Source organism: Molossus molossus, unplaced genomic scaffold, assembly GCF_014108415.1.
Source record: "Molossus molossus isolate mMolMol1 unplaced genomic scaffold, mMolMol1.p scaffold_m16_p_9, whole genome shotgun sequence".
Lineage (NCBI taxonomy): Eukaryota > Metazoa > Chordata > Mammalia > Chiroptera > Molossidae > Molossus > Molossus molossus.
In genome coordinates this window covers 9,669,979-9,684,316 of record NW_023425403.1, presented here as the reverse complement: position 1 = coordinate 9,684,316, position 14,338 = coordinate 9,669,979, and the positions used below count along the sequence as shown (strand labels likewise).

Below are 14,338 nucleotides of genomic sequence, written 5' to 3'. Positions count from 1 at the left end.
AAAATGCTTTTAATAAACATTCACAGAACAGTTACCAAGGTCTACTTAGCACTACTTCTTATATACAAGTTAAGTGGAGAAGGAATAGTTGGGCCCATTTAAAAACTCGAAGCGTTCCCAAGGCCTGCTCCCATGGATGCCAGTCACGGTCAGCTTCCACACGCAGTCGTAGTATGGAATTACACCTGAAGGGACACACCTCGTCGACGGGTGCCCAGGAGAGCTGTGCCACAGGCAGTCGCTGGAAACACTCACCAGCGTGGGCACTGCAGGAGGCGGCTGACTTCCCAGGCCTCTGGCACAGCTGTTTCCTCCCCTACTGGTGTCTTCATTAGTCCCAGGCACACTCGGGCACGAGCTCAAGTCTTCTGTTTGGCTACCGCCCTCCGGCAAGGTAACAGCAGCCTCTTCTTCGGCCACTATTTCATCGGAGGCCTCTCTCAGCATTGTTAGCCTTCGGTGAAGTAAAACAAGACACGCTGTGAGTCGAGCCAGCGTGCCCAAGAACAGTGCCACCTGGGCACGGTCACCGGTCATCGGGGCAAGGAACAACAGACACATCACGATTCAAGCCATTTGTACTAAAACGACTGTGAAAAATAAAATGATCTCTAGCGATCTACAGCAAAATCACCCTAGTTAGGTACTAAAAAGTTAGATTCCTGAAATTTGACCTAATTCCTAGAGATTAAAATAGAAGTAGACTGAAAATCAAATATAAAGTTTAGCTCTGGCTATTAAAAATATCGTCCCTCACTCTAATAGAACCTGGTGTTAGTTGTTCATTTCTTGTGAAATTAATCATACAGGGGAAGAGAGGGACTCTGCTCAGAGTGAACAGAGACATGAATAAGTATCAACTGTGCTGTGCTCACGGTCCAGCAGGGTCAGATCCTGTGGGAAGGGAGTTTTACTGCTGAAATAACAGAACACTCTTCGGGCCAGGGGACCTTGCCTTCAACAGAAGCCACGGCATGGGCTTGGGTGGCATTACAGGTGGGGCATCACAACGGATTCTATTTTGTGTAAACTCTATTGGCAGGAACGCAAGAGCACCGTTGTGGTTTGGAGTCCCTCACGCTTTGTGGAGTTCCCTAGCCTTAGAATGCAAACACTGTCTTTACCAACTAGAAGTTGAGCTTTAACTGTGATCGGGGACATACTGTCAAAGTGGCCTAGACTAGTAATTAAACGCTAGTCATGAAATGAAGAAGAGGGAACCAGCAAGAAATACTGGGAGTTATACATTCCTTTCTGCTACATGCTGAGTGTTATTTTTGAAATGTGTGTGAAACAGATTGCATTTTACATACACAAGGAAGGCTTATTCTCTAAAGATACTTTGACGAAACATCATCACTCTCATGTTTTTATTTATTTATTTATCTTTGCGGTGCTCTGATTTTTATTCATGATGAAGGGCTTTTGATAAGAACAAAGCACATCTGTACTTTTTACATCAGCATAGTAAGCTGTGCCTTCCAAATGTCCATGCTCCTGTTATTTATGATATATCCTGTCATTCTAATTTTTAAAAAGTTTTATATGCACACATACACAAAAATGTATGTTATATATGTATATGCACATGTATTAATAGTAGTTCAATCAAAACTAACAGTAAAAGCAACTATATATAAAGTTCACTCAAATAATTTTACGTGTATACTTAAAAAATAGATGCAGCCACTAAAATCTGATTTTAGAGAAAACAGTACAAACCAGGTAAGATATTGTGCTTCATACATACATGAATCTAGACCACAGCTATAATAACCTATCCTCACCCCCTTTTTTTAAAAGGATGGGGTATGAATAATCAGCAGAGAACAACAACAAAACAAAGGCGAACGTGGAGAGAAATGATGACTCAGAAGGTGTTTCCTAAACATCTGCTTTGACTGGCCAAAGCCTCGACGGTACTTCTGATAGTTTAAAGGAAAAGAGAGCCGGTTTTAAAACTTATCTGTAAATCTACAAAAACTACCACACCTTTCAAAATAGGCGGTTTACACTTAAAGTTTAAAAAGCTCAGGAAATGGTGTTTAAAATTACCGAAGAACAAGAGTCTCAGTCATGTGTTAACTTCACCCACCATCTCGTCATTACCTCCTTCAGCTCTCGAATGACCAAGGACAGCTGTTCCTCTGGGGACAGCTCCTTGAGGCTGCCCTGCCCACTGTGATTCCAGAATGAGATCTGAACCCGTCAAGGTTTCCCCGAAAGTTTCTTATGAGGAACTAAATGCATCCCCTTTGAGTTCCCAACAGCAAAAGGAGGAGAGTGTTTTACCAATCTCCATCCGGACCCCTTTGCTCTTCTCCCTGCCCTGGTTCCTCGTCTTCTTCCTGGGCCAATTCCTGTTCCACAGCCAGCAGCTCAGCCGACGTTCTTGCAAGTAAGGCTGACACTGCGTCCTGGAGAATGTAAGACATGCGGCAGTTAACAGCATACCCTTCCAGAAATAACTCAAAAACTCATCAGATGGGGACTTCCGGTTGTGAAAAAGAAGCTAGTACGAGACCCAGTTCTCCTGCTGAGAATATGAAAGGTGAATAAAATATAATTAAAAGGGAAAAACAAACAAACAAAACCTCCAGCTGTTTTAAAGCATGAGGAGCCACGAAGGCAATCGGGACTAGAGGACCAAGGTCCAAGGCAGAAGGGAAATGCAAGGAGGTGAGCGACCATCACTGCCACTCTTTTCCCTTGGGGGCATTCAGTTCTAGAGGTGAGGCACGCAGACCGAACAGACAGTGGCTGCCCAGACGGTGGCAGTGTTGGTGGAATGCAGAGAGGAAACCTGGGTGGAGAATTACCATGCAGTCAGCACGTAAGGGACCAAAGAAGATGACTCTAACGTAAGCCCAATTTTCTGCACAGTATTACAATCGAGGCATTTGCTATTCCTAAGCTGCAAATGTGCAGTGAGAAGCTGAGAAACAAAGCCAAAACCAGTTAGCGGGAGGCTAAACCAGTAAGTAGGTATCTTGGTCATCTCATCATCCTAGGGAGAGAAAAACCGGAATTCAGATCCTCCAAATGATCCAGGTGATCTGCCCACATTGTAATATTCCTTCCAGGAGAATACTGCATCCTCTCTGCAGAAAGCTATCAGCCAGAGCCTCTATAATTCTTTTTTTTTTTTTAATCCTCACCCAAGGATATCTTTCCATAGATTTTTTTTTTTTTTTGCTAGAGTGGAAGGGAGGGAGAGAGAGAGAAACATTGATGTGAGAGAGGCGCACCTGATTGCTTCCCACATGACCCAGACCAGGGCCCGGGATCAAACCACAACCGAAGTATGTGCCTTTGACTGGAATTGAACCTATGACTCTTTAGTCTGTGGGCTGACGCTCCAACCGCTAAGCCAAACTGGCCAGGGCTATAATTCTTCATACATAACATCCAGTATTCCACTGACAACAGGACCTAGTGACTGAAAGCTAAGAGAAACAACAGACAAAAGAGACAGACCCACAGCCGATCCATATATTCTACATAGAGAAAAAATTCAAAATTTTACAATTCAAATGTTTAGGAACTCCCATGAAATGATGGAGAATTTCACTAGAATAAACACACATACAAATCACATTAGCATATCAGAGTGAAATTGCTGAAAATCAAAGAAAAAGAGGAAATTTTACAAGTGGTGAAAGGGAAAAAAGAGGCATTTCCTCTTAAAGATCAATACCTGCAAAATCTAAAAACATTTATTCATAAAGATATAGGTATCCCCACCTTCACTGCAGCATTATTCACATAACCAAGACAAGGACAACCTGTGTCCTTTGACAGGTGACTGGACAAAGAAGATGTGATACATGCATACAATGGAATACTATTCATTCACGAACCTAAGAAACACTACAAAACACCTGGCCCAGCAGAAAATACATTCTTCTCAAATGCACATGGAATATTCTCTAGGATAGATCATATGCTAGACCATAAACAAGCCTCAATAAATTTAAAAGGACTGAAATAATACAAAATATGTCCTTTGACCACATTGTAATAAAATTATAATTCAATAACAGAAAGAAATAGGAAATTAACACTTTCATAAATAACCAATGAGTCAAAGAAGTCACAAGGAAAATTACAAAACACTGTGACATGAGTGAAAATTAAAACACAATATGGTAAATTTGAGATACCACTGAAGTGGTGCTCAGAGGGAAACCTGTAGCTGTCAGGACCTATAATAAAAAAGGGGAAAAGATTTCAAACCAGTAACCTCACCTCCTACATGGAAAAGAAGCTAAATAAACCTAAAGCAATCAAAGGACTAGACTAGACTATAAACTAATGAAACAGAGAATAGAGAACTATTAGAGAAAATCGATGAAAATAAAAATTGGTACTTTGAGAAGGTCAAAAAAGCTGATAAACCTTTAGAGAAACTGACCAAGAAAAATAGCCTAAAGGCTTAAATTACTAATATCAGCAATGAGAGAGGGGACGTCACGATCAACTTTACAAAGATAAAATGGATTACAAGGGAACACTATGAACAACTGTGTACCAACAAACCAGATAATCTCATTGCAAAGGGCAAGATCCTAGACAGACACAGACCCAAATTGACGCACACACACAAATTCCGAATAGACTTATAACACGTAAAGAGACTGAATTATTACAGAAAAAACTTCTCACAAAGAAGAATCCCAGCCCAGATGGTTTCAGTGGTGAATCCTACCAAACACTTAAAGAATTCATATCAATTCTTCTCCAGCTCTTCCAAAAGGTAGAAGAGGAGGGAACACTTCCTAACTCATTCAAAGAGGCCAGAATTACCCTGATATCAAAACCAAACAAAGATCTCACAAGAAAATGATGAATATAGACAAAAAAGTCCTCAAGAAAAATAAAAAAGAAAACTAAATCTAATAACATGTAAAAAGGATTATACACCATGACCAAGAGGAGATGTATTCTAAGAATGCAAGATTGACTTCACATCTAAAAGTCAATAAGACCATCCGCCCTGGCCAGTTTGGCTCAGCGATTAGAGCGTCAGCCTGTGGCCCGGAGAGACCCGGGTTCAGTTCCAGCTAAGGGCATATACCTCAGTTGCAGTTTGTTCCCGGCCCTGGTTGGGTTTTTGGGTGGCAACCACTCGACGTGTCCCTTTCACGTCGATGTTTCTCTCTCTCTCTCTCTCTCTCTCTCCCTCCCACTCTACCTGAACAAAAAATAAAAAAAATGTCCTCGGGTGAGGATAAAAATAAATAAATAAATAAAAGTCAATAAGACCATCCAAATAGGATATAGGACAGAAAACATATGATCATCTCAATAGACGCTGAAAAGCTCCTGTCAAATCCAATAACCTTTCATGGTTAAAAACACTCAGCCAACTGGGAAGACGACTTCCTCAGTCTGATAAAGGACATCTACAAAATATCCACAGCGAAAACCACAGCAGCGAGAAACTGACCACTTCCCTGCGAAGGTGAGCACGAGACAGGATGCCTGCTCTCACCACGTCCTCAATATTGAACTGGAAAGTCTCGCCGGGGAAAACAGGCAAGAATAAGAAGTACAAAGCAACTGGAGAGGAAGAAGTAAAGTAACTCTGTTTTCAGAAGGTATAATCTTATACATAGAAAATCCTAAGGAATCCACTAAAAATTTATTAGAACTAATAAATGAGTTTGGCAAGGTTGCAAGATACAAGATAAATTAATTATGCAATGAATAGTCTGAATATGCAATTAAGAATATAGTTCTATTTACAAGAGTATCAAATAATAAAATTAGCCCAGGCCGGTTTGGCTCAGCGGTTGGAGCGTTGGCCTGAGGACCGGAGAGACCCGGGTTCGGTTCCCGCTAAGGGCGCATACCTTGGTTGCAGTTTGTCCCCAGCCCTGGCTGGGGTCATGTGGGTGGCAGCCACTTGATGTGTCCCTCTCACATCAATGTTTCTCTCTCTCTCTCTCTTCCCCCTTCCCTCCCTCCAGCTCTATCTGAAGATAAATGCAAAAATGTCCTCGGTGAGGATTAAAAAACAGAAAAAGAATAAAATTAACAAAAGCAATGTAAACTTGGACTCTGAAAACTACAAACCATTGTTGAAATTAAGGAAGACCTAAATAAATGGGAAGACACCCTGTATTCATGGATCAGAAGATTTGACACTGTTAAGATGACAATACCTCCAAACTGACCTACTGACTCAATGCAATTTCTATCAAAATCCTAGCTGTCTTTTTTGGAAATTGACAAACTGGTACTAAAATTCATATGGAAAATGTAAAGGACCCTGAACAGCCCAAACCATCTTGAAAAAGAAAACCAAAGATGGTGACTCATCCTTTCTGATTTCAAAATAACTACTAAACTACAGTAATCAAAGCAGTGTTGCACTGGCATAAATACAGACATTAGATTAATGGAACAGAATTCAGAGTCCAGAATATAAATGCTCACACCTATGGTCAATTGATTTTCAGCAAGGGTGCCAAGATTATTCAATGGGGGAAAGAATGGTGTTGGGGCAATTGTGTGCCCATGTACAAAAGAATGAACTAAGACCCATTCTTTTTTTTTCTTTCTTTGGTACGTGCCCCTATCGGGAACTGAACCCAGGACTCTCTGGTCCGCAGGCTGATGCTCCAACCGCTGAGCCAAACCGGCCAGGGCTGGACCCATTATTTATGTCACACATAAAAACAAGTGAATCAGAGACCTAAAAATGAAACTAAACTTTGAAACTCCCAGAAGAAAACACAGGAGTAAATCTTTGTGATGTTAGGTTTAGCAAAGCCTTCTTAGATATAACATCAATAATACAAGCGATAAAAGAAAAAAACAGACAAATTGACTTTTATCACAATTTAAAACTTTACTGCAATCGAAACCATCAAGAAAGTGAAAGGATAACCCATAGAATGAGAGAAAATATTTGCAAATTATTTACTGGGTAAGAGACATATCAGAAATATATGAGGAACTCTCATAACTCAAAAATAAAAAGATAAAATAACTCATTTAAAAAATAAACTAAGGAGCTAAATAGAGAGTTCTCAAAAAAAAAAAAAAAAAGATATACTAATGACCAACAAGCCCATGAAAATATGCTCAGCATCATTAGTCATTAGGGAAGTGTGAATGAAAACCACAGAGATACCACTTCACACCCACTAGTATGTCTAGAATAAAAAAGACAGATTACGCCCGGCCGGTGTGGCTCAGTGGTTGACATGGATCCAGGCACCAAGAGGTTGCTGTTCGATTCCCGGTCAGGGCACGTGCCCAGGTTGTGGGCCTGATCCCCAGTGGGGGGCGTGCAGGAAGCGGCCAATCGGTGTTCTCTCTCATTGATGTTTCTCTCTCCCTCTCCTTCTCCCTTTCTCTCTCTAAAACTGATAAAGAAAAAATGTTTTTATTTATTTATTTTTTAAAAGACATTAACAACATGGGCAAGGGTGTGGGAGTCTGGAATCCACATACATTGTTGGTGAGAATTTCCACTTCGGAAAACAGTTTGGCAGTTCCTCGAAACATTAAACGTGGAATTACATGACCCAACAACTTCACTCCCAGGTAGGCACTCAAGAGAAATGAATACACATGTCCATATAAACTCTTGTATACAATGTTCACAGCAGCATTATTAATAGTAAAAAAGTATGAACAGCCCTAATGCCCATTAGCTGATGAACAGATACATAAAATGTAGTATATACTTACAGAGGAATATTATTTGGAAACAACAAGGGATGAGGTACTAATACATGCTATTGCATGGATATATGTTGAAAACATCATGCTAAGTGAAAGAAGACAGTCACAAAAGAACAAATATGGTATTACTCCATGTATGTGGAATGTCCTTAATAAGCAAATTTATACAGACAGAAAGATCAGTGGCTGTCTTGTGTGAACGGGGTCAGGGAGAACCGGGAGTGACTGCTAGCTAAAGGGTACGGGCTTCCTTTTGGGATGATGACAATATTCTAATATTAGATTTTGGTGATGGTTGCACAAGTCTGTGAATAAACTAAAAACTATTGAATCGTGTGCTTCAAATGGGCGAACTGTACCCTTTAAATGGGTGAACTGTATGGAATGTGAATTATATTGCATACAGCTGTTAAAAATACTCACACACAGGGGGACCATTATTAAAGCATTCCTAAAGCCTCGCTGAGTTCTACCAGAAACCCGGGCGTGTGGTATGAGCTCTACCAATCCATCCATTTCCCTTTCCCACCGACCACAATGCCCACTGTAGGCTCCTGCACTCAGAGGATCAACTGAGCACGGCCGCTTTAATTATGACCCAAGCTTAGTAAAATCTTTCCTCGTAGAGAATCTAAAATAAATCTGAACTCAGTAACAACATCCACAGATGCCAAATGGTGATAAACGGCCTCATGTTACGCCCCTTTGTAAAATGTTCTGAAGCGCTGAAATATGACTATTGTTACAACACACTTTTTAATAGAATTATTTGTGGAGATTGATGTTACAAAGGGAAACCGAGACACTGTTGAGGCTTAATGATTTTTGACCTTTGCAAAAATACAACAGTTTTAAATGTGCTCCCTGGCCATGAATACAATGTATAAAAGTATCAACTCAATTCAAAAGGTGTTACATGGTCGCATAAAGCAATGAAGCCTCTCCATCAGTTTACTTTTATGGAAGGAAGTGTGAGCAGAAACAAGTGATTCTTTTACAAACTGTACTTGAAACAGAGCTGGAAGTGATCTTTATTTCTGTTGTAGGAAGCTGGGAGAAAAGGAAGGATGGCAAAAGTGAATAAAAACACGTTGGTATCCCAGCATTCTATACCCCGTGTTATTTTATTAAGTCACAAAGACTTTCTTCTCTAATTCTGACTCACCAAATCTATAGGATCCACGAATGGCTGGTTTGGTTGAAATACAGAATCCTCATTTTCTTCTTCATTCTTTTTGGAAGGCATTTGCTTAGAAGGCAGCAAGTTATACCACAGAGTGAAAATCTCACTGGAAAACGGTAAATCAGCCAGACTGATCTGAGTCCCAGCCTATGTGAAGTGAGGAAAAAAAAAAGAGAGAGAAAATAAAGTGTTTACATTCATACTTGCTCCTGATATAAGTAAGATTATTGAACAAACTTGTTGTAGGGTAAAAAAAAGTGATATCCATGATATAAAAGCATTAGTAGATGTTTTTTAAACCTGAAGATGTTTTATATTTTCAGGTGTGACTAAATAAGAAATGACCCCAATCTAAAAGCCAGCTCGGAGTTGTTCTGTGAGATACTGTTTAGCCAAAACCTAATGACTAAGCATGTAACATTCTGTACGTGTAAATGATTTTTAAATAAAAAGTTGAAACAAAAATTAAAAAAACAAATGGCTAAGTGCAAACCATAATACATCTTATAATATGCGATGGGTGATATGATTATTATTTACAAAAATCCATTGTCCACTGAAAAATTTAAAAACAAACAAATAAAAACTCCACTGTGGTTCTTAAATGAGAAATTACTGAAAGTTTTCTTTGGATAAGTAAGTTATAAGAACGTAAAAAACAAATAAATAAAGGTTAAAAACTTTCAGATGCCACCAAATCACACATAGCATCCAGAATCTAAAGTAAACTGTATCATTTTACAAGACTATCAATGAACATATTTATTAGTGTATGGAGCTGCTGACAGTATATCTATTATATACTAAGTCTTTCTGTCAACCTAATGAGTCTATTATCTTTGCTTCTTTATAACTTTCTTTATTGTCAGGCAATATCAGATATTTTATATATAGTAAAAAAATATTAATAAGAGATCTTTTACTCTTTTCAACTTTGTGCATCATGAAACATGTGTTTTTGTGTTTGTTACTGTACTGCAGAGAAAAGTTTGGTTACAGACTGACTGTTTTCTTTCTTTCTTTTTTTTCCCTTTATTGATTTTAGAGAGAGAGGAAGGGAGAGGGAGAGAGAGATAGAAACATCGATGAGAGAGAACATCGATTGGCTGCCTCCTGCATGCCCCCCACTGGGGATCGGGCCCACAACCTGGGCATATGTCCTGACTGGGAATCGAACCAGTGACCTCTTGGTGCAGGGGTCCATGCTCAACCACAGAGCCACACCGGCCGGGCCCACTTTTTATTTTTAACACATTTCAATACGGTATTTTACTGGTGTGAAATGGTTTTCCGCTTATGACGTACAATGTGAGTTACACTCACTATTAGCTGTATGAGGTCTTTCGCATTTAAGCATCACATTGCGCCCTGGCCGGTTTGGCTCAGTGGTTAGAGCGTCGGCCTGCGGTCCGGAGAGACCCGGGTTCGGTTCCCGCTAAGGGCACGTACTTCGGTTGCAGTTTGTCCCCGGCCCTGGTTGGTCGTGCGGTGGCAGCCACTCGATGTGTTCCTTCACGTCGATGTTTCTCTCTCTCTGTCTCTTCCTCTCTCTCCCTCCCACTCTATCTGTACAAAAAATGGAAAAATGTCCTCGGGTGAGGATAAAAAAAAAAAAAGCATCACATCACCCTAAACAGCAACGCGTACGTGTCCCCAGGGCTCCGCCACTGTGGAAAATGAGCTGAAGAAAGGAACTATATACTCCGTATTCTGCCCAGTTTCCATTTGTAAGTGTGAATTCTGTGTGGGGATGTCTCATTTGGTAGCTGGGTGAACACATTACCTCTCTCAGCAGTTCTTTATCTAAAGCAGGGCTAATCATACCCTTTTCATAGACAGTGGTGAGGATTTAATGAGCTGTATGCCAAGCACCCAGCATAAGACTGGTACTGAGGATAAACATACTCTGTGGCGACAGAACAGAGGTCAAAGTGCTTCTTCACCCAAAGGGTAAAAACGAAAAGTAGATTTTACAAAAAACCACCACGTATAGGCAGATGTTAAAGGTCTGGAATAAGAGAATGAAAACCCGAAATCCCTCCTGCAGAGGAAACCAAAACACCGCTGGGTGTGCTGAGGCACTGGGCAGATCTGCGGTGACAGGGCTGGTGACCGCGACCCGACCCCCTCGAACCCTGCGATGGGAGCGCCCCAGGCCAGGGGCCAGGAACCCACCAGGCACCCCTCTCTCCGGTGAGTGCTCACACAGCACAGGTCCACCCACAGCGTCTTCTGCTGCAAGGCCGTCAGGGAAATGGCCACGCGGAACATGTCATTGAACAGAAGGGATTCCGTGGCCGGATGGACTTTCGTTCGAAACAGACAGCTGACATCTGCTGAGGAGGGGAGCAGAGCAACCCTGAGGTACCTGCAGAGGACGAGAGAGCGGAACGGGTCTCAGGCTCTTCAGCGACGCTGGATTCATAGTGACCGTCTGAAAGTGTCTGCGGAGGAAAGAAATACAGCCAAGGACATGACAGGACGCGAAGGGGAGCGTAGCCCGTGGGACAAACCAATCGAACGTCCCACCTGCCCGTGGCAGTCACCTCCAAAGTAAGTGACCTCTGAGCCGGGCCTGGGAAGGTAGGGATACCCTAGGTGACCATGTCCAAGTATTTAATGAGAGACGTCAATAATCGTGTCCCAGGAATGGAACGTGTCATCCTAGTCGAGAAAGGGCTGAGGAGCATGTTGTGACAAGAATGCAAAACAGATGAAATTCAACAGTCCAGAAGTATCACTGTCTAGCATCACAGAAGTATCCGGAATGAGGAACTGTCTTAAGAGACCTCTGCTTTGCAAAATTCAGAAGAGTTAGCGAAAAGAATAACTTCTAAGGCTACTTTAAAGAGAATTTTCTGAGCACACGTTATATGAGGACTCGGAATTCTTGGAACCCGCATGAGATTTTGTCTTTTAAATCCCAGGAAGGGCAGGCCCGTTGCACCTGCCCGCCCCTCACCAGGCCCGCCGGGCTCACGTCTGAGGGCGTCTTCCTCCAGGACGGAAGCTGAGCGCACATGCGGCGGGAGGGGGTCGCATCCTTTCTGGATCTATATAAACACTGACCATGGAGATGCTGCGCTAACCCTAGTGGACCTGGCCGCGGCCGGGAAGGCCGTAGACTCAGCAGAAACTGTTCTCTGCCTTCACGGAAAAGCCGCATCAGGCTGGATGGAGGGAGGAGCCTGCTCCCCCAGACGTCAGCTGTACCCTGTACCAGCGGCCTCACTGCCCCTTACGGGACCCTGCAATGTCGCCCGTGAACCCAGGCTGTTCATGGCTGGGAGCTAACAGCACAGGGAAGGGGGGGCTTCTCTCCAAGCTGAGTCGGGAGCCCCTCACAGGAACACGGGGCCGTGCTGACCAGCACGCACACCTGCTGCTTGTAAATCACAATCAGGAAGTGAGCTTGGAGAGAGGAAAGGAAGGACTGTTCTGAGGCCGTGTCCCCTCGTCTTCAGCAGCGCCGTGGTCTGGGCGAGGGGTCCCTGAGAGGCTCGAGATCGAGGTTCTGCGTCGCAGGAAGTTTCAGACCCCAGACGGGCCCCTGCACAATGCTGGGGAGCAGCGCCTGCCGTCCTCACTGCTGAGCCTGGTCCTGACCTACCCTGGCTGCCACCACACCTCCAGAGGGCACCTGTTTGTGACTTCGACGGGGTACGTGGGAGGGACAGTCATTGGTTTGCAGCGGTAACGTCTGGGGATGCCCGCCCTGCAGTGAGTTTAAAGAAAGGACGCGTCTGGAGGAGTTCTGTAGTTTCTCCTGAACCTGTGGCTGGCTCTCCCTGTTCGCAGATGCCATCCCCGGCAGACCTGTCCTCTCCCGATGTGCCGCCCGCGCACTCCCGACGTCCCACACGGCCCCAGCCCTACCGCGGAGCCGGCCTTCCCTGGGCTCTGCCGCGGGCTCCTGGCCTCAGGCCGGAGGCAGGCTCCGGGGTGATCTAGCCACTCCCCCACGTGCCTCCCTTCCTTGCTGGTGGCCTAAGAATGTGGATCCCCCAGAACTCGACTCCAGGAGGTCCGGAGCCCACTCCCCTCTGGGAGCCCTCCTCCCCTCCAGCTTGGGTGATCAACAGCCGCCAGCTCTGCCCACTAGGCAATCTCCCTGAGGTCTGCTTCTTAGATCCGCCTTCTATTCTGACAATTTTTAGAAGATCAGGATGTGAACTTAAAAGAAAAATTAAAAACAAAGAGGAAACCCACAGGAAAAACATCCAGAATTCCTATGTCTACTCTATTAAACGTCCTTCTCATTGAGGAACATACGGTATCATGAAGGAGAACATCAACCTGGCTGGGTAGAGTCTTGAGGGTCACCCCCCAGGAGCTCTTTTTATTTAAAATGTTTAATCCTCACCCGAGGATATGCTTTATTAATCTGAGAGAGGAGGGAGGCAGGGAGACAGAGAGAAACATTGATGTGAGAGAGAAATATGGATCAGTTGCCTCCCGCATGCTCCCCAAGTAGGGATCAAATCTGCAACCCAGGTATGTGCCCTGACCAGGAATTGAACCCACAACCTTTTGGTGCATAGGACGATGCTCCAACCAACTGAATCACCTGGCCAGGGCCCCAGCAGCTCTTCCTTATTCCCAGGCCCTTGTCCCGGCACAGTCAACGCATCATTAAGTGCAGGGTGCACTCAGAGTCCGGGGACTCTAACTCAGACACGCTCAGGTGGAACCTGGGTTCTCCCTGCTAGTTTACAGCCACGGGCCCTTGAGAGAGTCCAAGACCCCGACTCCAGGGAGTGTGAAGGGTGATGAGATCTCTGGAGATACCTGCCAGGAAACTATAAACCGCGCGGCGTTATGCCGCCACTCCCTTGGGATTCATGGTTTCATGATGTGAAATGAAGTGAAACAACTTTAGGAAGCTACTGGGAGCAGTGTGAAGAGGCAAGGACGAGCCTGGACCGACCACAGCCCCCGCGCTGCTGCAGCCCCGTGTCCAGCCCGCAGTCCGGCCCCCGTCGCCATCATGCCCGAGAGCAAGGCTGAAGGGGATGCTAAGCAAAGGGGATAAAGCCAAGGCGAAGGACGAACCTCAGAGAAGATCCGCCAGGTTTTCAGCTAAACCTGCTCCTCCAAAGCCAAAGCCCAAGCTAAAAGGGCCCCTGCAAAGCAGGGAGAGAAGGTATCCAAAGGGAAAATGGGAAGAGTGGGTGCTGGCAAGAACGGAGATGCCCAACAGACGGCCTGGAGCTGCAGGTGCTGAAGACGCCACATGAAGTGTGCATTTCTGATGCTGTGTATTTCTGGTGACTGCACAGTTGGAAATTTTTTTTTTTTTTATCAAGTTTTATAAAAATGCAGAATTTTGTTTTACTTTGTTTAAGCTATGTGGTTAGCACACAGAACACTTCATTGCTGTTTGGGTGGGGTTAGGACATACAGTACTAATGGAATGTCTCCAAAGCTGGGCGGACATGGGGAAAAACACCTCTCTCT

At 43.9% G+C, this 14,338-nt stretch overlaps 1 protein-coding gene across 2 annotated transcripts in view; it reads right to left on the bottom strand.

The window, feature by feature from the left end:
- The window catches only part of WWC2 (WW and C2 domain containing 2), a 174,584-nt gene that overhangs the window by 24,027 nt on the left and 136,219 nt on the right, over positions 1-14,338 (bottom strand). For both annotated transcript variants that reach the window (XM_036250517.1, XM_036250518.1), the window contains exons 15-18: positions 11,057-11,249; positions 8,864-9,028; positions 2,293-2,417; positions 256-454 (exon numbers count right to left, since the gene is read on the bottom strand). In XM_036250517.1, the coding sequence (XP_036106410.1) occupies positions 256-454; positions 2,293-2,417; positions 8,864-9,028; positions 11,057-11,249 (682 nt within the window). The remainder of the gene's footprint in view (positions 1-255; positions 455-2,292; positions 2,418-8,863; positions 9,029-11,056; positions 11,250-14,338) is intronic.